The sequence below is a fragment of the Lathamus discolor genome, chromosome 6 (assembly GCF_037157495.1).
Source record: "Lathamus discolor isolate bLatDis1 chromosome 6, bLatDis1.hap1, whole genome shotgun sequence".
Classification (NCBI taxonomy): Eukaryota; Metazoa; Chordata; class Aves; order Psittaciformes; family Psittacidae; genus Lathamus; species Lathamus discolor.
This window is the reverse complement of record NC_088889.1, coordinates 31,449,531-31,474,799: the sequence shown is the minus strand read 5'-3', so window position 1 is coordinate 31,474,799 and position 25,269 is coordinate 31,449,531. Positions and strand designations below refer to the sequence as shown.

The 25,269-nt window shown below is 37.8% G+C and overlaps 1 protein-coding gene across 2 annotated transcripts in view; it reads right to left on the bottom strand.

Annotated features, from left to right (window-relative positions):
• The window catches only part of NRDE2 (NRDE-2, necessary for RNA interference, domain containing), a 30,688-nt gene extending 20,802 nt beyond the window's left edge, over nucleotides 1-9,886 (bottom strand). Inside the window, exons 1-4 of one of the 2 annotated variants that reach the window (XM_065685851.1) lie at nucleotides 9,735-9,886; nucleotides 2,577-2,688; nucleotides 409-596; nucleotides 366-375 (exon numbers count right to left, since the gene is read on the bottom strand). In XM_065685851.1, coding sequence (XP_065541923.1) covers nucleotides 366-375; nucleotides 409-596; nucleotides 2,577-2,688; nucleotides 9,735-9,813 — 389 coding nt within the window. In that variant the 5' untranslated portion in view covers nucleotides 9,814-9,886. Of the gene's footprint in view, nucleotides 1-365; nucleotides 597-2,576; nucleotides 2,689-9,734 lie in introns of both variants that reach the window. The other variant, XM_065685852.1, reaches the window with a different exon arrangement.
• Nucleotides 9,887-25,269: the final 15,383 nt, after the last annotated feature.

The following is a 25,269-nucleotide window of genomic DNA, read 5'->3' as shown; positions in this document are numbered from 1 at the left end:
TGAGTTTTACTGTCCTGGGAAGCTTTCTAAAATTCACCAGACCTACTGCATTTAGAGCAATTTTGTGGTTCAGGTTTCAAAAACAGTCTCCTGAAAACTCTGGATTCTCTCAGCAACAACAATTTATGGAAAGAAGTAAAAAAAGCACCCTGAAACAACTTCAACTCCTTCATCTGGGCATATTAAGCAAGTGGTTCTAATTCTGTTTTCATTGCTCTGAATGCAGGTTTAAGCATACACAGCTTTGCAAAGAAAAAAAAGAATCCTCCCAGTGGTAAGAATTTCATCCATAAAGTTGAAGAGATAAGTACCAAGTACAAGAATACAATGAACTTACATCTTTCATAGTAGTAATAAATACATACTTCGCTGCTGCTCCCTTTTGGTGATTTCGGCCACTTCCTGCACCTTTGTCCTTGATGTCCTTAATGTCCACATCTGATTCACTGCTACTGGAGTCCCCTCTGGTTTTCTTTTTTGCCTTCTTATAGTGGTGATGCTTTTTCTTTTTCTTTTTTTTTTTCCTTTTCTTACTTGACTGTTTCAGATTCTCATCTGTATCGCTTTCCCCTGACAACTCTGATCTTGATGTACTCCTGCTTGGAAACAAGTACATATATATCTATACATACCTGAATAGTAGAATTGTAAAGAAATACCACCATAAGGAAGTTCAGAATCATTTTACCCTTTATCTTTATTCTCCCTGTATTTTTTGAGAGAAGAATTAGCAGCAACACATAAAATACAAAGAATATAAAACTGTATTAAATAACAACTGTATTTTTTCAGCTGCTGGAATTACTGACAACCAGTTTAATTGTCAAAAGCATTCTGATGTGTGATCTGCATAAATATCCATCTGTTATCACTGCCAAATTAAATAACATAACTGAGCTGATAAAATTTCCCAATTTTGCCAGGACAACTTAGATCAAGCTAAAAAGGATGAGAAATCTTTCAGGATGATCTGCAAAAGTGAAAAACCTTTACTTTTTTCCCTTGTTTCTTTATGATTTACGTAAGACATATCAAAAACATACTTTTAAAATCACTTTCAGATTAGAAATACAAATCTCACCAATTAAGGAGCCATTTTTGATAACTACTGAATTAACGTTATTACATGATATAATGTAGCAACAAACACTACATGCAACAGACAACTGACTTGAGATCACTCAAAGGACAGATAGTTTTGGCAAAACACATATATAGCATTGCACGTACTATTAACACTCCCATATTTAATAATCAGCTGAAATAATGGATGTCTTCTCTAACCCTTAAAAGCACAAGCTCTTTTTAAGCAGTTTTTCTGGAGCCTTTCAATAAAGGAGTGAAAAGTCTCAATATCCCTAATATGTCAATAAAAGAAATGCAGCATTTCAATAGCAAAGCATCTCAAAAAACCCCAACCAACATACACAGTCTAAGGGCACCACGATAAAAAAAAGCCATGAGAGAACCATTAGCAGGCCTTCAAAACAAACACACCCACCAAACCAAAAATCTAAACCAACCTCCCCACAAAACCACCAATCATGTCGAGTAATTGGTTTATATTAAACCAAGAACATACCTTAGTAATTGGCAAAAAGACAAACATTCATCTGCACACTAGTTTTTGACAAATTATTTTTCAAAGATTAATTAAATATGGTGGGTTTACTATGTCATCCTATCTGAATGATAATTTGCGAATTCCTTAGGTTTATGACGTGAAAGTCCGGAAAATGTTTGAAGAAATGCAAGCAGAATATATTGACTGATTTCAATCACACAATGCATATAAATGTAAGAATAAGTACACAAAAAGATGTATTCAGCAGTGCTTGTTAGTATAAAGGTATATTCTATCATGACCACCAACACTTATTGTAAATACAGGAGCTTGTATCAAATTAAAAATTACTCAGATTTTGAACTCAGCAACTGCAACTTGATTCCATCAATTACTAAGTGCTAGTTACAGTGTAGATATGCCAAGTATAGCAACTATTCTAGTGAAGGTAATAAAATCAGTTGTTCAGCAAACATGGCTGCTTAAAACTAATTTTTGTAAAAAAATGTAATCACCCATTTGAGTGATCAGCATGTTCTAACAGCACAGCCTCATACATGAATTATTTCATTAATTCACATCTTCAACTGATTTTTAAAAAGTAAAAAACTCAACTATGAAATGGCTGACTGAACAGGTTTTCACAAAGAAATCACAAAGATCATGCTTAATCTTTACATTATTTCAAGGGTCACTTAGGACATTCAAAAGCTAATGAAGAATTATGATCACTCAGTTCCTTTTCCATTCCAAAATAACAATGATTTAAATGCAGCTGTGAGAAAAAGAATATGGGAATGTAACTGCATAAGTGTAACTTCTCATTATTTTAAGTTGAAGGACATGGAAGCATTATTCATACTTTGATACATGACTCAGTTCAGGACTTCTAAAACAAAGAACAGTGGAACGAAAAGCAGCCCTAAAATCTCCTGATTTTGGTCTCTCATAACAAAAGATAAGCAGGACATAAGAAAGAGCCTGTTTTAAAAGATACAGAAGTATATTCTACCTTGTCAGTAGTGGTGATTTTTCAGGGGTAAGATTTGCACCTTCTGTAGCACGCTGATGCAGTAACAGTGCATCTTCTGAGGAGAAGCTTGGGTTACTAAGCCAGTCCAATTCTGCAGGTAAAGAGAAGTGTGAGATCTATATAAATTAGCTTGCTGTGCTTTCTAAAATTCAGGGTTAATCTAGTTGACAGACAGCTAAATTCACAGCAAATGTCACTGAGTCATGCGTAAAAATGGAGCATATTGGAAAGCAGTCCATGAAGTTTCCATTTAGCAGAACACAAGGTTGTAATGTGGTAAAATATTTAAGGAGCTGAAATGTTCCCTTGACATCAATCTATGCTTTCAAAAACCCAGTATACAATGGTACTTGAAACTTCATACCAAAAGCAGATAACATGTTTCATACACTACTATATACTTTAAAAAACCCCAACCTGTCCAATATTAATTTTTACAAAATGTACTTTACTCACAGCATGGACACAATGTTATTGATGGGGACACCCAGTACTAATAAGAAAACTCAAATGTTTTATACAAGGTCAAAATAAGTTACTGGATTCTCAGTTCTCTAACTACAGAATGTATTAGACTTCAAAATAGTGTGAGAAAAGGTTATTCGATGCTAATTTTGATATATTAGCATTAAGCATTCTGCATCTAGACCTCAGCCATTTCAGTCAACAGATCAGATACTGACAGGATGTGGAGGGGGAATTTTTTGCTATAATTTTACCGGTATTAAAACTTTCATAACAAATTCATAGAGATTTCATTTCTAGAATTCTTTTAAGTATATGAAATTTTCTAGCATATTAAATAACAAACATTATTTCGCACAAGCACAAAATTTAACAGCAGCCTCTCTGGTGCCAGACCACAGAAGGTAACAACTAAAGGAATCTGGTCTCCCTCCTGTTCTTCACACTCTTTACAACCATTTTTGCCTTGGTGTTCTTCCTGTCACACTTCTGTCTTTGTGCTTTTGACTACACTGACCTCTAATCCTTAAATAGCATGAACTCATTGTCTGCCAACCCATACATCTCTCCTCCTTCTAAAGTATTTCTTTCAGAAATAGCTCTTCATACCAAATTCTTTCTTCTGTCTCAAGTCCCTGAACTGTTGTCCACAAAAGGATTTAAACTGGAGCAGGCTGCAGAACAGTTTGTTAGCCTAAATTAAACTCATCAAGCAGTATGCACAACCAAGCAAAGCTCCAGTTCACATTTCCCAAGAGACTGCCCCTGCTACCAAAGGGCTGCAGGGAGGGCTACCTTCCCTGGTTGATCCTGAACCTCCATCTCTTGGCAGAGGAGAACCCACCATTCAAGGCACTGTCAGAACCCAAACCCACAAGGCACCTCAACTAACAGGCTGCAGAACACTCCCACACTATGCACCAGCTCACAAAAACATAGGATAAAGCCTGAAAAATAAAAATTCAGCTGTGTAATACACACATTTATTATTGTAACCTTCTGCCTGGAAAGCAGAATCTCAGAACCTGCAAATCAACAGGAGATTTTTTATTTTCCCTTCCAGGAAAATAGTTAACATACATCAATGCAAAATTAGAATAAAATTTTAAACCTTAAAACCATGATCCTCACTTGCCTATCCAAAATATTATCAAAATCTACCATTTAAATTAACCCTCCCTGGCACAAGGGCCTTCATTTTAAGTATATGTCTGTAACTTTAAAACTGTAAATCTACCATTTACAACAGTAAATGGTATATTTACTGTCTTCCATAACCTTTGGTGAGTTTAAAGGAGAAAGATTTATGCAGGATAATATCCAAGCAACATTTCACTAGCCTGTCTAATTATTCCCCCCCGTTGCGGGATAAAGTGTTATACAACAATAAGTTACTTTCTTATTTCAATCTTGTAAGAGATGTATTAAGAACCAACCTAAAATCAGAATTACTTCTTAGAAAACTTGCATTTAGTATTTTCCATGAAATACTAAAACGTTTCTCATGGATAATTCTGTAACTATTATATACTTAAAACACAAGGAGTCAAATAAATTCATGTACCTGATAACTACATAATTAAATTTGAGTTAATAAGTCAATATATGTCACACAGTATATATACTGCCATTTTATACCTGAAATTTTTGAGGTACATTTAATAAAATGTGATACTGATTTTAAAAATTATTATCTTCCTTATATTCAATTATTTCTGCTCCTTTGGTAATGAAGATCAGGTGTAAAGGAATGCAGGCATAAACTGCAACCCTACAATGTTCTTCCACTATTCACACTCTGGTTTTCATTAAACACAGACAAATTCAGAGAAACTACAATGGTCCAGAGCACTCCAGATTTCAGTAAATGCAACTAATCTGTGAATACAGCCTTTTATTTATTTAAAGAAATAAAGGAGACAGTTCCTTAAAACAAAAATCCATCTTTGTTTTGTTTTGTGTTGTATTACCCACATCTACCTAACAAAACAGAAAACATTACCGGTTGGCAGTCTCTGGTCTAAATGTGTGTCACGTAACAGCACAAAACTGTAACTTATTAGCCAGAGAGATCTCCTTAAGATTATTATACCTGCTCCAAAGGTATACAAAACTTATCTAACTTGTGTTTGGCCAGAACTCCAATAGCATACTTCAGTCATGAAGACACTCTCTGTAGCCTTTGAGCTTCTCTTCTTTTTAATAAGCTATTGTTCCCCTTCATAATGTGTAACAAATCATTTACTGGTATTATTTTTTTATAGAAATAAATTTATTGTAAGGTAGTTCTGCAGTGATTTGAATGAAGAATTATGGTTCAGAAATCACCTGATACATAGTAATACTGACACTCATGATGCTTAACAAACATTGGGTTATGGGGTTTTTTAAAAGTAAGCGTGAAAGCAGAATAAAGTTAAATAATTTGCCTTTAGACATACAGAGTTCTGAATGCAAGAGTTACAATATTCAGACCACTAAGAAAAAAGTCCCAAGATGTTTGACATTTAAGTTCATGATCTAAGGTCTGTTAAAACACTTTATACATTAGAACAGGCTTTTTGTTGATTTCAAGAGAATAATGTGAGGTCCTCCAAAGACTGATGCAAATAATGCATTTTTAAATATTATTCAGTGTAAACACTTTAGATACAGACCAGCCCGAACCAGGAAAAAAGTGTTTGCAAACAACATCAAGTATGCTGAATGTTATAACCTTCAGCCTTATGGCACTACAGTGCCAAATAACCTCCAAATGGAGATTCAGATCCTAAGCAGCACTAAGAGCTTCAGTCTTAACAACTGAAAAATATAAAGCAACAGATTTATTTTTAAAATTACATTACCAATCATACTGACAAAACGAACAGAGAAAAAAAAAAACCCAAAAAAAACCCACACAAAAAAGGCAGTAAAGCTCCAGCTGTTTAGAAGACACACTAAGACATGGGGATGACCAATGATATAAATTTCCCTGAGGCACAAAACACAAATTAAACAAGAGGCTAGACCTGAACAGGCAGAACAGTGGAAAGCGGTTATCTTTATATTTATGTGTTTAAAAGCCTGTTCTAAGATCAAACCACATTCTTAAAGAGTGCATTGGTAAAGTTTGTAATTCCCCTCTTCCCTTCTGCAAATTAACTCAGAATTAAGGGTTTTAAGGTGTTCAAACAGAAGAATGAAGCCTGGATTTCTGAGTTGTACCCTCCATCCTTTACACTCCCCACTGCTACCACAGCTTCAGGAATTTATCTAGGTTCTCTAGACCCTTCTATAGTACTTTGTCATGTTCCCTGATTATCAGCTGGGCAAGAGGGAGCCTCTGCCATGTCAGACTGTGATGTCAAAAATGTTTCCTGGTTGGTTAATGTACAGATGCTCATTGCCAAGCCCATCTACCCTGGTAACAGTTCAATTCATATTATAGCCTCTCTTGGAGCAGTGGCACTTTATCTAGACTTATCTTTCCTGAGCAAACGTAGATTTTCACAGACCTCCTCTGTTTTCGCAATTTCTCTCTCCCACTATAACAAACATGACCGAAACGGTTAAAACTTGACAAGGAAGAGAGAGATACTGAGGAAGTAGGCTAGCAGACAGATGCACAGCAAGCACGCGTAAGATTCATTTCCATAGAATAGTCACCTTAAATATAGCAAAATAATGTATATTATCACCACTAACTATTAGAAATAAACTTCCAAGATGTCATCTTGACTTAACTTTACCTGAAAGTATCTGTTACTCCCTTACAGTTATAAAGTCACTCATTAAATTGGTGCAACACAATTAAGAGAACACAAGAAGAATAAAGTTTATTTTTTATATTTTAAATTACTGGTTTAGGGCCTCCAAGGAAAACTCACCTTGAGAAATGGAGTCATAAACATTAATCCCCTGACTGTGCCTGTAACTTGGTTCTACCTGAGCAGATGAGATCAAATTGCGTTTTTAAAACACTGAAGGATCACACTGCAAGAACCAACCCTATAGCACACTCCGTATGCCTCTGTGGATACACCAGAGAAATGTTCAGAATTCTCCAATTACAGTATTTTCTGAGCAATTTAATCAAACTGACCTAATACTTTGGAAAAAGCTGAACAATTTTTTCCATTACACAACACACAAGTCCAAACCTCCTTGTAAATAATCTCCAGTGAATCAGTTAGCTGGATACAAGCATTTCAAACACCAAAATGCGTTCCAACCTTTAAAAGTCTACCTTTCAATCTGTTGTTATCTTTTCTTGTCAGGTGCCTAAAAAGTTTATCATTTTTGCAGATGAGACTTACATCTGAGCATAAAGAATAAAAAATATTATAAAACTTCTTTTGTGATAACATGCATGTACCCATTATTGCTCTATCACCCACATTTCTGAGCACAGTAGTAGAAGAAATCCAACTGCATTCTTTTTATACTTTCCCAAGCAAAAAAATCCAAGAAAATTAAGTGTACAGTGCATGCCTACAGAGACAATTGTAAAGAGTTATGCAAAGCCTTTTGCTGCCTCCCAGAATCCTGAAAATGTTTTCAGCAAAAAAAAAAAAACTCACTGCATCATCCTACCCATAGAATAGTTCAGATTCTAAATAATGCTGTGCAGAATGCTTACTACTGTCAGTAGGGTTAATTATTACCACTGCTTTGTTCATGGCTACTGATAAACTTGCAATTTATCTTCTACCTAAAGCTAATTAAGCTTGACAACATAATTGTAAGAAACTGTATACAAAATTACTTTGTGCTCTAGAGGTTGCTGCAACTCGGCAATCTAGCAGGGCTGGAAGAGAGTACAGCAACACTTCTGTTTCAGGCAGCACTTAAAAATGGTTTAGGAAGGTTTGTAAGAGTCTGATACAGAGGTGGTCAGAGGAACGAAACATGGCCAGCATGTTTACACTATTACCTCAAATTCAACAATAAAACTATGAAGCAGTCCTAAATGACTGCAAAAGATACCTCAGTGTTGCATAAATACAACGTACTCTGACTGCTGTATTATGACAGACTTTGGCTTCCTATCAGCTCTGAGGAAAGAGAGCCATCTATCAGAGAGATACCAAAGTTGTTCATCAAGTTCTCAAGTTCTCACAAGCTGAAAGCGTGAAATTTGATATATGCCACCATAAACGTGGTTCTGAGTTGATACTTGATTTTTATAATTTGCACTGAAGTGCAGCTGTTAAAAACAAAGTACAATATTAACTAAAAAAAGCTCCATAAATTATGTTCCTTAAAGTTTTGTCAGTAATTCTTATACAAAAAACTTCCAGTAGATCAAAATATAGCTCACAAACAGTGCAAATAACTGAAATATAGATCAAAAAAATAGTTTTAACAACTTTTTCAGTGTAATCTGATCTTCCAGACAGGTGGTCTGCAATGATACAGACTAAACCTGATACATCTGTCCTAAAGGATAAATTCCCAGAGTTTTACAATATAAACAAGGTCTTACTACTAGAGAATTCTACTGTACTCCTGCCTGGCAGAGCAGCTCCTCCCTTCCTAGAAGCTGTAATTTGGGATCTTATGTCCACTACTCCCTGCACCAAGTGTTATTACCAGAAAGGCTCCTTATCTCTGTACTGGCAGAATCAGTATCAACAGGTGAACAAGAACTAACCCCCATCTGCGTTGCTAAAAGCTTAGAAAAGTCACCATGCTGACTGAACCAAATATACAATAAATTCAGCCTAAGTAAACAATTATCTTAGTGTTTCCCCTTGCTGTAGTGCCTAGAGGATGGGCAGACTCGAGGCTGGTGGCAGCTGGTGAGCAAAACGCCTAGTTCAAAACATCGCCCAGTAGAATTAGGAAATGTGTATATTGCAGAGGTTGTCAACAGACCACACAGGGTTCTTTACTCATTTAATAAAACCACAACTTGTTAGACAGCAACCATGACAGTCAAAGTGATAAACGGAATCATAATCTCATGACCTTCCATAAATAAATAAATAGGAAAAAAAAAAAAAAACACGTTAAAATTTGACTTAACAAACAAGGAAATGAAAAGACACTTTTCAAGTTACCCAAGGCTAGCGGTTAAAAATAAAACCACGACCACCTGATTTTCTGCATAAAACAAGCCTTCTCCACCACACACGAAGTTAACATACACTGATTTTTCCAAAGGTATCTCAACAACCATGCCTCCAACACGCACCAACAGACAGCTGGAAGGGAATCTGCACGCCCGCCAACGAGCGCACAACACCGTTTTCACAAAAACGCTCCTATTGCAGGCTCTCCCCAAACTCAGCTCGCGGAAGTTAACTTCACTCCGCGCGCCGGCGACACGCCTCGCGCGGGGCACGCCGCACGTGAAGGCGGAGCGCGGCTGAGGGACACCCGGCGCTCGGGAAGCGGGGGCCGGCCGGGCGGAGAAACCCCGCGCCGCGCTCAGGAGCCGCCGGAAGCGCTGGGTACGGCCCACCGCGGCCGGCGGCCCGGGCCCCAGCGCTGGCACCGCCCATGCCGCAACCCGGGGCGGGGGCGGAGCGCCAGGGCCTGCGCGGCCAGAGCAGGCCCGGCGGGGTGCGCAAGAGGGCCGGCCCGGCGCACAGGACTCCGTGTGAAGGCGGAGGGAAGCGGATGGGCTGCCCGAGCACCGGGCCGCGGGGGGCTGTTGGGGGAAGGAGGGTTCTCCTAGGACTTTACCTTTCCTGGAGCCCTCGCCGCTGCTGGTTGAGGGCTCCCCGGGCTCGGCGGCACAGGCAAAAGCCGGGAACAAGGCCATGTCTCAGCTTACCATCAGTACTGTCTGCCTGAACTGACCCGCAGGCCGGCGGGGCAAGATGGCGCCGCGGCGCGGAGCACTCTGGGAGGTGTAGTTCGCCCTAGAGACCTCTTAAAATGGCTGCGGCGCCCGGAGGTTGCTGAGGGAAATAAGTTTACGTGTTGGGGTTATTTTCTAATGAAATTTGCATATCTTGCGCCTTCCGCTGCCGTCACTAGACTAGAGAAGGGAACTGCTAGGGGAAGAGGAGGGCATGGGGTTTCCAGAGCCAGCCTTTCCTTTACCACCCTGGGAACACAGGAGCCTTTACCACCCTGGGAACACAGGAGCAACAAGTCTCCTTGGGACTGGAACGTTCAGCTGTATAGGAGAATGTTGTAAGAAGCCGTGCATCCTTTCAGTTAGTATCCACTGTATGTTTGAAAGCTCATCTAGCCAGGCAGCTTGCCTCAAACACCAGCAGCAAGGGCTTAGGGAAGAAATAACTTCCTGCACTTAGTCCTTTGTGAGCTCCTGACCAGGGAGTTGCCCATCATGTTTAATGGTATCCATGAGCCTGCCCTCCATAAAGGAACTGGAAAAATAGTTTTTTATGCTGTTACATTTCCGCCTTCTTGGGCAGGAAGGAAAATTAATTATGTATTGTCTGAAACAGTATTTCCTTTTTGTCTCAAGCCCAGTGCCCGATTCTTGCATTGTGATGAAAAATAAGCGTCCCTACTCACTTTCTTTGCAAAATCTTATACACTGTTAAGATATTTCACTTCAGTATTCTCCTGTCTGGGCTGGAAAGTCTGCCTTTTTTCTTTATGTATTAAAGCTAGGCCATAATGTTCTCCTTGTTGAATTTCTTTTGTTTTTCTAACTCCTACACTAATACTGCTGCATGACCAGAATTTCATGTAGTGATTAAAATGTATATGTACCATGGGTTTAGGGATTATATGGAATTAGAATGGCTGGTTTGCTTTCTGCTCTTTTCCCAATACCTTCTGATCGTTCTATTTGGCTTTTGGCTTCTCCTGAGCTACAGTGTCTCCTAAGAGCCTATTCCTGAGTGGCAAAAGATAGTAACTAACTATTGTGTGTAGATGTTAGGATTAGCTTCCCTATACACACCGCTTTGCACTTGCCAAGCTGGTCTATTTGATCATTCTTTAATTTATTTCTGAAATACTTCAGCAACTTTTCTCACTCAGCTTTCCAGCTGATTAGCCTGAAGACTTTTGCACCATCTGCAGACTTTTACAACTTTATGTTCACTACTGTTTGCAGCCATTTTGAAGATGTTGAACTGTCAGATTCCGAGGGATCCCATTGGTGGCTTCTTCTTTTAGAAAACTATAAAACTGTTTCTTAATCCTTGTTTCCTACCTTTAATTTATTAATAATCCATAAAAAGCTATTAATTTTTATCAACAGGAGAGAATAATACTAAGTTAATATTAATAACAGAGAGAAAATGATTCAGAACAAAATGGTGGTCCTGGGAGCTGATAGTCTGGAAGTCATCAAATGAGTGAGGCTTGATTGCTAGCTTGGAAAGAATGGGCTTTAAAATATATGCTTACATACTGATGTGGAGCAATGTTTTTGTTCAAGTCTGTTAATATCTATCAAGTTTTGTAGTAAAACATTGGAATGTGGAAAATGCAGTACATAAAACACAGAAATATTTATCTGCCTAGAACTGATACAGAAGATACGGAAAAAAATCTAAAAGAAGCACATTACCAATTTGTGACCAAATTCTGAAGAGACAATTAAAAAAAAAAAACAAATAAAACCTATCTCGTCACATGCACTTTTTAGCCTTTTTCCTGAGAAGAGAAAGCCTGTGTAACTATGCCACTTGAACATGTGTCTTTCTGTCTCCCAGGCATAATTTCTCCAGGTACTTTTAGAACCTGGTTTAACAGGAGGTTACAGGTTATTACATTACTTCAAATTACATGAAAACAGGTGGCAATGCAGAGCAGGATTTTCAGTGGTAGGAAAACTCCAGTGTACACGTAGTTCATGTCGGGAGTCTAACCTACTGGGAAAGTTGAGTCAGAACTCTCCTGTTCATGGTAATACTTGTTATAATCTTATTTGGGTACTTATGGAAGTTTGTAAATGCATTTATTCTGCATGCTTGAGCACTGGGAAAACTACCACCTAAACCTATACAAAAAATGAGTTATTTCCCTATTTTGTTATGAACCAAACTCAAAGCCCTTTCAAGATGCTCCAGATGCAAGATAAACAAAATAGATTTCATAACAAAATCATTGATTTTATTTGCTGGATATCATTATATTGTCTCTCAGCTGCTCATAGTGATGGTAGCTAACAGCTTCTTAACAAAGAGAATACAGAAAATATGCTTTTCGAGAGTAAGGCAAGTGAAGAAAGAGTTTATAAGAATCCTAACTACAGATTTATGCCCTGCATCCCTAGAAATCATTCCATAATCTGGATAGATGGATAAATTAATAAAGGTATTATTGTTGCCATACATATATTACTGTGACATTTAAAAAAACAAACAAAAACCACAAAGCAAACAAACAAAAACCAAGAAAAAAAAATTCAACACACACACACACACCCCCCACTGTATTTAACACTACCATATAAATGCAGGCAGTATTTTCCATTACCACAAGTGGAAGTTAAACTGGCATGAATGTTGCTTTTAGATTATTGCATTTATTTGTACAAGCAGTTTATCATTAGTAGAAATTGGCTATGCAATAAAATCTTCTACATTGACATTTCCTTGACTTACTGACTGAGCAATGCCCATTCTGATGAAATGTAGTTTTCTGTAGTCTATTTAGCCTCATGTCTAACAAGTTTTATTTCACACCTTTTGTCTTAAAACTCTGCAAAATACATTTTAATAATGTTATATAGATATTTTATAAGCCTTTACTGGCAAAAAATAATATGATAAAAAATTGTTCGCCTCAACACAGTTGAGCCAAGATGGATGTTTCTTAGGATTTAATGAAGAACATGACCAAAACATCTCTTTATGTCTACAGTTAAGTTACCCGAAGCACTCAGCATTGTTTTTTCAGCTCTAGCCTAGTAACAGCAAACCATTAAGCCTTTCACAAGATGGACAAAACTACAGGAGCAATATACAACAAGGATTCCTTGTTAGTAAGAAGGAACAACTAACTAACTAGAGGAACTAATAAGTTCCTTACTTAAAAACACTCTGGTCCACTTTTTACATTGTATCTACCTATTTAACATGTTAAAATTAATTTTTATTATTAATAATCCATTTTAAGAATTTTTCTTCTTTGGAAAGCCTTACAAGCCTTACAGTGAGTCATGTACTGCACTGCCTAAGCAGATGTGAGAGCAAGTTTTCACTAGATTTGGGACTTGAATTCTTTTGTATATCTTGATAAAAATCATAACATTATAGGGAAAAAAAACAAAACGACACCACAGACCTCTCATCAGGTCCACATTATTTTCCTTATTACAATAAAACTGTAGCAGACATTTGTGAATCTGACTGTTGTGGAATGGGTGCCATATGAGGCAGTAATTCAGGCCCCTCATCAGGGCCTGAAAGGCCACAGAGGGACGGTTTAATTCTTGGCCTCACACATTCACATTTTTCTCTGTCATTGTCTCCACACCCTAACTTTACAGCCTGTGATATCATGCCTTTCATATCTTTCATATTTTCTCTTGCTTCTCCAGACTATTTCCTCTGTAGTAAGTAAATCCTGTAGTTAGTTTTTCCTTCCAGTCTGATGATTGAGGAGCTGCTGCTAGGTTCATCTCTCTGTGGTATCTCTCTGATATCTCTCTATAAGGTATCAAAATACTGTCCTCTTTACAAACAAGGGTTTGTTCTTGTATGCAGAAAATTACAGAACAAGCGTATAGAGCTATTGGTGTAATTTAAAACATACACAGTGGGTACCTTGAGTAAAAGCATCAGAAGTAAAGGCAGCTATTCTGAGTAACGGCTACATTGCACTCATTTAAAGGAATAAGCATCCCTAAAATAGTGTAAAATTTTGTAAGACTGTAGGAGCAGTGATCACATTAGGGAGGACAAAAAAAAAAAGGAATTCTGTGTTCACACAGAGCTAGAGGGACAATTCGATGTATTTATGTGTGCAGCCTTTGGCCTGCCTGAACAACCCTCATGGGATGGATTACCAGGCTTCCACCCCAGTGTCCCACCAGCCTTCTCAAGCCTTGTTGACATACTGAGTGTTGCCAGCATCATGTGACAATGTAGTTGTCTCATGATAATAATGCTTATGAAGGTTACTCTTAATAAGAAAATATGTGGGTTTAATATGACATGTTTGGCATGTTCCAACAGTGAGAGGAACTGGGCAAATGTAAAAGGGGGTGCTGTAGCTGTATCTCCCTGCAGTAAGACCTGTAGAGCACAACAGGGTTTCCAATAACACATGTTCCTGTTCTGATGGCGTGCCAAGTTTCCAGCCTTCCTCTGCATTTTCCCAGCCCCTTCTCAGGTTTCTCTCACTAAGAAATCCTTTTGTCTATGCCAACACTACTCAGATGTATTGAGATCTACTGAGTAATTTTACCAAGGGCTAATTTTTTATTGAGACCCACTCAGCAGACAAGAAACGTGAGAGCTCCAGTTTCAGCTCTGCCAGGTGCAGTGCACTGCCACAGGGCTTTAACCTCAGCACTGTCCCACTGCCAGCTGCACCAGGAGAACAGCACAGAAGAGATGATCTCCTGCAGGAGCATTGTCTGCTTGGGACTTTAATGATGCCATTCCCCTTTGAAGGTGCTGTTGCACTTCCCACCTCTTCACCCTTCCCATCTCTGCCCTTCACTTGAAGAGGGAGAGGACTGACCTCCCCTGAATCTGGATGTGGCCTTGCAGCACCACTGCCATGCTCCCAGCTCTCCTCCCTGCCTGCTTTCTTTCCCAGCAACCAGATTCAATGCTGTAAACATTAGGTGTGGCATTGCTGGATCATTTTGCAAAGGAAACTGTAGAGCTCTTCATTTTCTCATGCATTGCCTTTGTTTGAGAGTAGCAGCTCAAGAAGACGTCTTCTAAGAAAATATTCTTAAATGTCTAGATACTATTTTCCCAATCCTCAAAACTAACAGATCAAAATTGAACACAGTTTGATACAAAGGTGTAATAATTTTGCATCTGTCTTTCAAAAACACTTTGTTTGTATCTTTAAAGGGAAATGAGCTGACTCATATTTAGCCACAAATTCCAATTACTAACTTTCTCTTCAGGTTTTAATTATATATTGCATTACACTTACAGTAAATATGCTAGATGAGGCTATTATATCATACTGCTATTAAATTTTGTGCATTATATTTTACCTGTAAAGTACCTATTTTGCAGATCATTGTGTATATACTTTGTAAAGTCTTACACAAATATTTTGAAAATTATGTTATTGCTCATTGAAAATACGCAATTCTACTCCTGCCTATTTAATAAATAACACCTGAATAAAATCTTAGCAGTTTAAATTATTAATAAAAAAGGAATATAAAATTGCAGGGAAGTGGTGCAAATATTTTCCTTCAACATATGAAATTAAATAGAAAATAAACGTATATAAGTTGATCTTACTCAGAGATGCATTACTGCTAATACTTTTACAGAGGCTGTCAGGCCATCTTTCTGATACTTTAATAAATCTGGAGATTTATTTACTGATCCAAGTTCTATCTGTAAAATCTTCAGTTATGATAAGCTTGATGGGTTATCAAACGCTTGCTGGGTAGACCGGCTATTACAGCTATGTTTGATGGACATATAATAATGATTACTGGATCAGTTCAGATATAGCTTCTGGTTCTACACTTCAAAAACCTAAAGCAGATTTTTGCACTTGATTATTGAAGCCACATGATAGTGCTTTCCTTGAACTTTGAACTAAAGCCATGGTCAGACTGACCCTCTGTGCATGTATGAAATATGTGTATGCTGTTCCATAATACAAAACAGAAAAAGCAACCAAATTAATATGAAAAACCTTAGTTTCAAAGCCATACTGTAGATAAGCCTATTAGTTTAGACATAAACCTGTGACCTGTATTTTAACTTCTGCTGTACATGCATGTATGCGTATGTGAATATAAATCTGTATTTCTATATTTATATGATATTACAAAAACTGAGGTTCTTGATATTGCTCCCAGTGTATTTACTGAGAATTTTGCTGTGAACAAAACTACACAGAGAAGAGGAAGGAGGTATTTTACAGAAAAAAGCAGAGCATTCTGTTTGCTAGAAATGCCCCCTAGCATTTTATACAAGCTTTCTCAGGATGAACACTGGAGAATTTTAAGAAATTCTGAATTATCAGAACTTCCTATATACTCAAAACCATGCATTTTATACACTTTTTGTAGAGAAACAAGGCAAGGAGTTTGACTCCTGAAAAAACCCAACCCACCCAACCAAAAAATCTACCCCACCTCAACCCTTATTTTTGGCCTATTTTTTCTCTTTCACCCTGGAGACCCACCATCCTTCCTTTTAAAACAACACAAGAACAGATCTTCCTGTAAGAAAATTGCATTTGACATACTTCTTTTATTCTCGAATCAAAACAAGGAAGCATTAGATACCATTCCAACAGAAAACATTAAACTTCTTGCAGCATTTTGATGTGGCTTTGTGACTTCATCATGCAGCCACAGGTGAAGCTTCCAGTTACTGTAATGGGGTGGGCTTTTTGTGTCTTGGGATCATAGGTTCAGATATTTTCATTTTGGGGAGAAGTAATATTCCTGATGAAACTCTTAAAATGCAGCCTATGAAACACAGCATACTTAAATAGTTAGCATTTAAAAAAAATAGGCTACACTGTCTAACAGATGAGATTTTCCATTTTCTATTGCAGTTAGCAATTCTGCTGCATTTTCCTTGGGTTTCATGATTTCTTATGTAAAATCCATGCTAATTTCTCATTAGGCTTTTCCCCAAGTAAAGTTTCTCTAGCCATTTATCCCTAGTCTGTAAACTTTTATGAAAATAAGTCTGGAAGGGATGGTCTGAGTTCAGCCTTCTCTGCAGAAAACCTACCACATAAGTCTGTTCATATATGCAATTTTGAAATTTGTTGGGCTTTTTACCAACAACCCCCATTGCAAAACAGGTCCAGAACCTCCATTTTCTGATGCTTAGAAACATCCTGATTTCCTCCTTAATTTAATTCATGCTCTGTTTATATCCATCTGTTTTGGGGCCAGCATTTTCCTATGGCTTAAAATAGCTCTTTGCTTCACCAGGGTGCTAACCTGGATGTAATCTATGCACAGACAGCAATCATATGCCACTCAGGCTTTCTTCCATTAAGCAGTTTTAAAATGTTGTAAAATCATTTGCTCAGTCCCCTGACTTTTTTTTTACTTTTCTCAGATCATATTCTGAACTAGAATTGTACACAGACACAGCGGTACTCTGCAGGGTGGCCTGCTTCTCATTCTCTACTGAAAATATTCCACAGCCCTGCATTTATCGTTTAGTTTGCTGAATGATACTAGTGGCTCATAAGGTTCAATAATTACATTTGAGCATTTCCAGTCTATCACTTCGTCTGATGAATCCCTCATTATATCAGAACATCTTGTTATTAATCCCTAAGGACATGGCCTTGTATTTTGTAGTAAATTTAACTTTACTTCTATTACTACAGGCTGCTAGGTCACCTGTTTTCTAGGAATTAAATTCTTGATATGGCTTGTTGTGAGCAAGGTGTATTAGTTTTTTCCGTCAGCAAGTTTAGCTAGCATGCTTTTATTTTTGTGCCAGTGCCTTTAAAAAGTAAGATTGGGCCCAATGCTGGTATAGGAAGCCCCACTTGAAATCCCTCTCTGGTCTCATAGTGCCTTTTCCAGCACAGACCTATTTTCATCCCTCTTTTAGCCACTTCTTTATCTAACTTATATTTTTTGTGTTATTTCCTGTTTCAGCTAATAATCTCACAAGTACTACGTTGTCAACTGCTTTGCTGAGATAAAAATCATAGAATCATAGAATAGTTAAGGTTGGAAAGGACCTTAAGATCATCTAGTTCCAAGCCCCCTGCCACGGGCAGGGACACCTCCCACTAAACGGTGCCACCCAAGGCTCTGTCCAACTTGGCCTTGAACACCGCCAGGAATGGAGCATTCACAACTTCCCTGGGCAATCCATTCCAGTGCCTCACCACCCTTACAGTAAAGAACCTCTTCATAATATCCAAATCAATCGGATCTATCACATTTCCATCCACAAAACTTCTGCTGCCATTAAAGTTTACCTTTAGTAAACTTGGGCTGCATTTTATCCCATCTTCCATTTGTATCCATAGTGCTCATTATTTTCAAAATTTGTTTTAAAGCTTTGAGTGTTATTGTAGACTAACAGAATAACTGCAAATATATTGAACATTTATAAACAGTGAAACTTACTATATAGCACCACCACAATACAACAGATGGATTAAAATCTGTACCACAAGCCATAAAATGTTATGCCCTAGTTCTTACATTAGTCATTAATAGTTCCCCATTTAAGCAAGTTGAGCTCACCTAGTTTAGCTTCCCTGCCATGGTTCACGTTGTGTATCTTCTCTTCTAACAGCAAACTTAGCTTTGACTTTGCTTTCTACATTTTTGTTCTGAAACAAATTACTCAGTAATTTGCTGCAAAAATTACTCAGTAGGCTGGGGTGTGTAGCTAGATTATATATAACATCAGTGCTTTAGGGTTCCCCTTCCTTTTATGCTAGTTGCAATGTGCTACATAAACCACTAGTCTTTTGCTTTTTGGTTTATTCTTTGCAAGATCTAGCAAAGTCTAGGTTTGCCTAATCATCGTTGAGTCCTTTACCTCCAAATCTCCAAGTAACAGCTTGCTTCATTAATTTCCCTTCTCCATTCCATATAGACTTTTTCCTTGTTTTTTACTCTAACTGCTGAGGTGGTTACTCATCCTGCTTCCATACTTGGAATGTAAATTCCAGACAGTTTTTGCATCTCTGAGTTAGATAAAATCCAGATCTCTGTCATACTTAAGCTTCTGATTTATTCAGTCCATTCGTATACCTCAATTTTACTATGTCTAATGTACCAACATTTGTTTTTATGGCGTTAAAAAAGCCCTTCAAAACTTTAATTGTTAAAATGGCATTGTTTATTCTTCCATTTAATTTGTATTTTTCCACCCTCAGAAATACAAGCTTTGACATATCACTGGGATGGAACCAAGGCATTACTAGGACAAAGGAACAACAGCCAGCTTATGAGTCCAGGCTAGACTTCAACAGCTTGCAAAAGAAGTGTTATGGGTGGTCCAGATGTGTGAGGGAACGTGATACATGTATGGAGTGAGAAAGATTGCATTCTTCTTTTTCTCTCATACCTGTAAGTCTATCTGTAATTATACTCGGCTTCCAAAATACTGTGCACATCTCTACAAAATGGCAAGGTTGGAGGTAACCATAGTGGCCTTGGTGGATATCTCTAATTATCTGTCATTCTTGAGAGGTCAAGCATTGGAAACCAAAGCTTATAGCCAACAACAAAAAAAAAAAAGGTGTTCCAGAGCTTGTAATGAGTGACTCCATGAATGAAGAAGCCAAAATATTGATTTCATAACCAGCGTTTGCTTAAAATATGTTTTATGTTACAATTGAAATCATCTGGAATACTTCAAAGTCTTCTAAGTCAATGTGTCAATACATAAGTTAATATAATTAAGCATTCTAATGATGAAATCACCTGGTGGATATTGTTTTCGTAGGTTATCTTGCTTCTAACTGTAGATTTGTAGAAAAGTAGTTCATACAGTTATTTGAGATCTGGGGGATACGGGTGGGTGTAGGTTAAAATACAAAAGGAAGGAAACATTAACCTTTATCCTGCTAAAGGTTAAACACCTCATGAAACCTATGAGGCTTGATCCCAAAACTTTATAGGACCAAGGTTACTCATTATTTAAAATACTAGACAGAAAAAAAACCCCAAAACCACAAAAAGTTCTATTTAGTATTGTCTCCTCTTCAAACAAGTGAAAAGTTTCTTTATTGAGGGACAAGTATTGGGAAAATTACCCAATAAAATCTCAGTACCTTAAGTGTATTATTCCTTTTGGCCAACAGCCACCAGAGAAAGAACTGTGAGAAGCATGTAGAAAAAGGAATAAAGTCTTTCCCTAGAGCAATGTGAGATCATTTGGATGTGAGATCATTTGGAAAATAATTACAACAGAAAAAAGGGCGAAAGAATCAGAAAAATGTAAAACTACTGAATTTCTATAATTTAGTGTTATTTGCCAAGAATTTCTTCTACAAGTGGAAGAGTACTATTTAGATATGGAAACCCTCTAAAATGCTTCAGTGACAGTTTATTATTCCATACACTTTACTTTGATAAACAGTCTTAGTCCATTCATTTCTGTGTACTCTTTCCATTATTTTCCACATTAGATGTGAGCTGTTCTATATATAATTTAGCCTAGCAATTACATGAGGTTGTTACGCCAAACTAGAAACCATATATATATATAAATAAAATAGAGAAAAATCATATAGAAGTACATAGAAATGCAGGAATATGTTCCTGAACATATTTTGCAATTTTTTAATGACTAAGAAGTTAGTATTAGTATTCATCAGTATATCCAGAACAACTTAATTAATCTTTAAAGTGTAGCCAACCATAGTAGACAATCTTGTACTGGAAGCAATAAAACATGGCAGCTGTATTTCTCAGGAATTGTAACCACTGATTCCTGATATTTAGGACTGTTCAAGGTCCTAAAATCCGAGCAACAGTGAAATGGTACTCTACCACCTTTGTTACCAAAAGGGTGCCAGCAAGTTTTAGAATAAAATACTTCTTTTCAGCTAAGCATATGCCATTTAAATGAAGAAAACACACCATATGCTTAAATCAAAAACTTCTGGCACCTACACACTGAAAGGGGAAGCCGCACTCCACCCCAAACTATGTTACAGCCTTTGGCAGAAGTATACAGTAGCCTCATATGAACTGTGGAATCTCTAAACACTGTCAAAGCAACCTTCATTTAGGAATAGCTACATGAAACAGGTTCTGCTAGGTTCGTCCAAGCTCATTTATAGAACACTATACCTTGGGTTTGTGAGTCGGTGTCCCAAATTTGTTAGCAAACAAATGGCTAACAATATACTGGACAGGAAAAAAAAACTCAAATGTTGACATTATAGAACTGCTTGAAGAGCCATAATCATTAATGGAGGCCCTGTACTAGAGTACCACTACTGAAATACAAAGCCTTAAGATTTTAAGACTTAGTCTAGAAAGCACTATCTTTTAAAATGCTAAGATCAGGGTTTTACTTTGGCTGATAGAAGGAATTACCCTTTATTGCTATTCAGTAAATATTTGAGAAAGGTAAATTAATAGGACTACCTGTTGCAGACAAGCCTGGAGATCAACATATTCAGATAACCAGCGCAATATGTTCAGTAAGTTGTCAGGAACATAGAGAAGTTGGGGAGGGGTAAAAGGAGAGACTAAAGAGTTTAGGGAGGAAGGAAAGCAATAAGAGAGGATAGAGTTAGAAAATAAGACATGCTAAATGCCAGTTAATAGTGTAGCCAGGGAATTTTCTGGTAATAGAGTCTGTTCTTCTCAAGTCAAAAGAAATACAGTGTTTGCAGGTGATCTCTGTTGTTGAGGGATCTCTTTCCCTGGGGTTGCCAGCTGTGTTTTGATAGTCAGATTGGGTGGGAGATTTCTCCAGCTCTTGACAGTTTTCTCCCCTGTTGAGGAAACAGCTTGACAGCCATCAGTTCCTTTGCTTGTCAAGGGAATTTTATTTTTTTTTTTTTTGGCTCCTTGGAAAAGTGCCTGCTCTGTATTTATTCCCTTTGTTTGGATTTATTTTCCTTTTCAATGATCTTTCCTGTACACAAGGATTCTCAACCTTCTCAAGGAAAACCGATCATATGCCACTCTTAGAAGTGACTCCTGAAGCCTGGTGATCATTTGTGTCCACCTACCCCGTACATTTTCCTTTCCCACAAGTGCAGCAAGAGGAGGCAGCAGCAAAGACAAGCAGGGATTTATTTCTCTATAATTTCTGGCCCCCTGACACCATGCCTGAGGGGTAGAGAACTCCCTGCAGCCACTTTGTTTGTAGCCTTTTCTTCATTGAAGCTGCTGACAAAACTGACTGGGAAACCCGAGGCTCTATTGTTTTTCATTCCCAACAAGCCATGAAGTGCACAGTGGTACGCAGCTCCATGAAGCCATCTAGTTTTACAGAGTACTGTGTGTGGTTTGTAATTTTGCAACCCTGCAGTTTTCTAAATGGTGGTTCAGTACTGAAACAAAGAGAATGCTGTTTTCATGTGCTAAAATGAAACAATTCTGTTTATTAATACCATTCCTAAATTATTTTATTTGCAGGGAAGAAAAAACCTTCCCTCAAATCTCCAGCTGCCTAACAGCATTTTTCATTTTTTAGTATTTCACCTTCTCAGGGCAAACATATTTAGTGATTTTGGAAGTATTGTTTTATTTGAGGTTATTCCTAATATACAATGGTACAGCTATTAAAATTAGTGGAATTACAGGAGTATAGCTGCCCTGTAGCTACTGTTTCACAATAAAAAATGGCAAGAGTAGCCTGAAGCCTTCTTAATACCCTCTCTACCCCTCAGCTGTGCCAACACAACTGCTTGTAGGACTTCTTAAATAGTCCTTAAATGGAATTAAAAAAAAAAAGTCTTGGAAAGATGTGTTAGCACAAGTGAATGGATGGCATGACATGGGCAGAAGAGGGAACAAAACAAGGGAAGCAGAAATACCTCCAGCTGATACTGCTGCTTGGACTGCAGTAAAATAACAGCCTGTGCAACGTCAAAAGTGAGAGCAGGCTTGTAACACCTGCTGAGCCAATTCTCAGTTATCTATGATTTGATTACCTATGTTGCAGATTATCTGTGCCACAAATGTTAAACCAACCACTGTGCATCTGGCAGAGGTATTAGGTGAGGTCTGCCACTGTACAAATGCAAGACTGTGCCTGGCCTGGAAACAGCACATGCACCTTCATGCAGAGACTTGAGATCATAAATTCTGTCACACCAAAGTTCCCTCTGTGAAACAGCTTAGCCTTCTCCTCACCGTGTTCCCAGAATCAGGAGTGACAGCATGCTGCAGTCACACCTCACTGCTTCCCTCAGGAACAGCTCAGACCCAGCTCGGCTGCAGGCCAACTGCAGCCGGCTGCATGTGAAGACAGCTGAAATGATCCCCAGCATGCAGGATTATGGGAGGCCTTCTAGGTCAGATGAATACGATACACATGCACGGATCCAGTTTGGATATCTGACCCACCAAGCTCTCCTCACAGGGAACTAAGGAGATAGCATTGAAACGTCAGCAGCAAGAAGCTTGGCCAGTTTCTGGAGGAAAGTATGGGAGCAGAATGAAAAGGCCAAAATGTCACAGGTGACACCACCAGTGAGGCATTTACACTATAAAGTATTACTTGCAAAAGAAAACAGGAAACATTACAATTAGGAATAGGATATTGAGAAGCATTCTCTCTTTGGCTCAGCTCCAGCCTGACTGAGCTGGATGTCAGAGAGGATCCTGCTGGTTATAAGGCAACTTTTTCTTGGTTGTCTGTTACAGTGCTAAAACAAAGCTTGCGAGCACAGTAGTTTACTGCAAACCATGATAAAACCATCACCTCTCAGAGTGAAAGTGTATTTTAGTGCTACCTAGTAGCTTTGCAGCTGATTATTCTGTGATATTTACATTGCATCATAAATGTGTTTACCATTTTGGATTATTTTGAAATAATACAGTTTGCCACTGAAAAGTAAGGCAACTTCCAAGTGAACACAAGTATTTTTACTGTAATGTAATAGCTATCACTTTGCTTTAACAGATCATCAAAAAATTAAAATTAATTAATTCTTAGCAAATATTCAGATAAAGTGCACGACATCATTGAATCAGTTAACTTCAGGATTTTCATTTTTGTGTGTTTTGTCTGCCCTATATGAGCAATACCAATGCAGCCAAACAGGCTGTTGGCCAGTTCCTATGTTGCAGTCTTGTGTGATATTATGTTCTCTAGCAATGCCAATTCTTTTTGGCCCAAAGAGTCAGCCAGCTTTCCACATCTTTAAGGTCGATCTCATTAGCAAAAGGAATTGATGAAATGTGATATGACCCCCTTTATTTAGGAAAAATGGGCATAACATTCTGATTTATGGAGCACAGAGAAATTCAGATGACTAGGAGCAATTTATTTACCTGTAGTTCCCAGACTCTCTGTAGGCAGCTGTATTCTAAAAATCTCTTTCTGGCAATTCTGATGCTGCACAGACAGAATTACAGCAGCTTCCAGACCACTTCCTCAGTTCTGAAATGATCTCTAAATCCTCAGAAAACCAGCTGGACTGTTTGACCCTCCTGTTGTCTGCACCTGCATGTGACCCAGTGCAAATACAACATTTTCTACTGCCCATTATCTAAATCAATGTAAATTTTAATTGTTTCATGTGGTTTCTGAATGGAAAGTGGCTCTTATGGCCACTAATTTGAACAAAATGGTTTACTGCTCAACGACCAACACAGCAGCATGCTCTTCAGACTTCATTTTTTCATATTGTCAAACAAATCCCTTTGGAATTGCACTGAATCTCATAGCTTAGCCAGATATCACAGGCAATCCCATGTGGCCATCCACTGAAGCCAAGAGAATTACTGCAGGGATGGATTTGGCAGCACAGCATTTTGAACTGAGTTCCCTTAAGCAAGGAATCAGCACAAATGTACAAATCTGGCTGTGTTTGAAGGTTCTGTTTTGCAGCCATCTGTGCAGTCTTTTACTGTTAAGTGGGAAAAAAAAACAAATTATGGGCTAAATGATATTCATTTATATATGTGTTTAGGTAAGAAAATAAAATAAACAGAATTAGGACAGCTGAAAATAACTAGAAAAAGCTGTTCTGAATTATTTGAAAACCCAAAAAACATTATGTGTGAGTGAAACACTAAGCGTCCAGCTTAAGATGTGTTGATACTGCAAATTAACATCAGAATCCAAATATGATTTCTTAAGTTAAGAAATACAGTCAGCTTAGAGCAGTTTACTGTGTGTTAATTTCTCAGACTAAACATGAGAGCTGGAATGTTGCCTGCTTTGTAGTGGTGCATAGAATCTTGTTATCATTTTTGGAGACATAATATACTTAATTACTGTTTGCCAAATCAATGAGTAATTACATGGTCAAGAATTGAGTAAATTCTAAAATGTGTATGAATACCAAACTGCTATTGATTGACAATGATTCTGGAAGCCTCATTACATGTCACGCTTCACATTTAAGAAAATCTATCACTGTTACAGTTAAGAATATCGTATTTTATGGGATAGACAGTTTCCCATTCCCGTCGGTGAGTACTTGATTCACTGAC